General features: G+C 38.4%; 1 protein-coding gene across 1 annotated transcript in view; it reads right to left on the bottom strand.

Annotated features, from left to right (window-relative positions):
* Window positions 1–322: 322 nt before the first annotated feature.
* The window catches only part of LOC103480819 (gastrula zinc finger protein XlCGF57.1-like), a 10,846-nt gene continuing 9,635 nt past the window's right edge, over window positions 323–1,533 (bottom strand). The window contains exon 3 of the mRNA XM_008436005.2: window positions 323–1,533. Coding sequence (XP_008434227.1) covers window positions 1,272–1,533 — 262 coding nt within the window. The 3' untranslated portion in view covers window positions 323–1,271.

The raw sequence follows: 1,533 nt of genomic DNA, 5'->3' as shown, positions 1-1,533 counted from the left end.
TTATAAATGCTGTGTCAGTCCCATCTGTCTGTATGTTTCTTTTTCTTAATAGAAGATGTTGGATCGATGCGCCTACCTTTCATGTGATCCCATGAGGACTTTTCTGAGAGATATCAATTACTGAAATGGAACTTAAATGTTTGTCGAGACACTAATCCTTTCTTCTTTGTTGTTGTGTTATGCACATAGGCGTAAGTTCCTGAAGGACTGGTACCTTGGTGTTCTAATCCCCACAGCTACAACCACTATAGTTGAGTGTAATTATGAATTTACACTATTGGAAAGTTAAAGGTGGTTATTAAAACAAATCACGACACCGGACTCTGTTTATGTCTGCTTTATTTGGGCCAACATTGGAGGGTTCCGGACTTTACACAAATATTATTCTCAACATTGTCACAGAAACTCCAGATTCTCGCAGAGCACGGCATATTTTTACTCAAATCTGTCCACGTATGAGGCGTTCTCCACCAGTCCAGTTCCTTCTTTGGTTGACCCATATCTTTTGGGTTGCATTTTGCTGACATGTTGTCAGTTTCCTAAATTGTTCACAGCTGGGACCTTTCAACATTTGGTTGGATACATGCTTACAATAGCTTAGTCCTGACTTCTAGGTCAGAGAGAGACAGTCCATTTGACACAGTAACAATCACCTGTTAGGGCCTTTGTCAGTTTTGCTTGTACAAAAGACTCAAAGTCATATGGAGAGAAATGTTGAGAGCACAAATGTAGATCCTTCAGAAGTTTTGTTCAGATCCGGTTTCTGTCAGATGAGCATACTCTGTCAGACTGCCATTCTGTACTGCAGGTTCCAGTATAGAATGGACCATTATGCATCATCAACCCATCAAGCGAAAAAATGTCGACCTCCATGGATGAAAAATATAACAAAAGATGAACATTGTTGAAGTAATTAAGAGGTTTGGTGTACAGCAAACAGCAATTTTTTAGTTCACAGGAAAATTATCACATATTTAGGCCGTATTCAACTAATGGTGGATCCTTTTACTCACTAGACAAAAACATTGAAAATGTCACTTAAAAACCCTTTTACATAAAAAGATAAAACTGACAGAATAAAGTGAGTTAAGCATTTTAGATAAGCGTCCCATTTTAGATGCTTTCTTCTTTAAGCTGCTATGCTATAAAAATGTGATCCAGCTGTAAATACTCTGCTTCCAAACAGCGAGTTACTGAAAATCTTGGAACTTGAGGTTCCGATGATGCCGGTCCACCTGTATGAGCTCCCATGTTAACAGTTAACTGGCAATTTAAAAGGAAGCCTTTTCCACAGGCTGCACATAAGAAACACCAAGTGTATGAGTCCTCATGTGGACAGATAAATTGTCTTTTCGACTAAAACCTTTTCCACAAGTTCTACACGAGAAAGGTTTCTCACCTGTATGAGTTCTCATGTGACTAGTTAAATTGCTTTGACGATGGAAACTTTTTCCACAAGTTCTACATGAGAAAGGTTTTTCACCTGTATGAGTCCTCATGTGACTAATTAAATTGCTTTGTTGACTGAAACTT

This window comes from Poecilia reticulata, linkage group LG2 (genome assembly GCF_000633615.1).
Source record: "Poecilia reticulata strain Guanapo linkage group LG2, Guppy_female_1.0+MT, whole genome shotgun sequence".
Taxonomy (NCBI): Eukaryota; Metazoa; Chordata; class Actinopteri; order Cyprinodontiformes; family Poeciliidae; genus Poecilia; species Poecilia reticulata.
The sequence above is the reverse complement of the archived record's forward strand: the minus strand, read 5'-3'. Positions and strand labels throughout refer to the sequence as shown.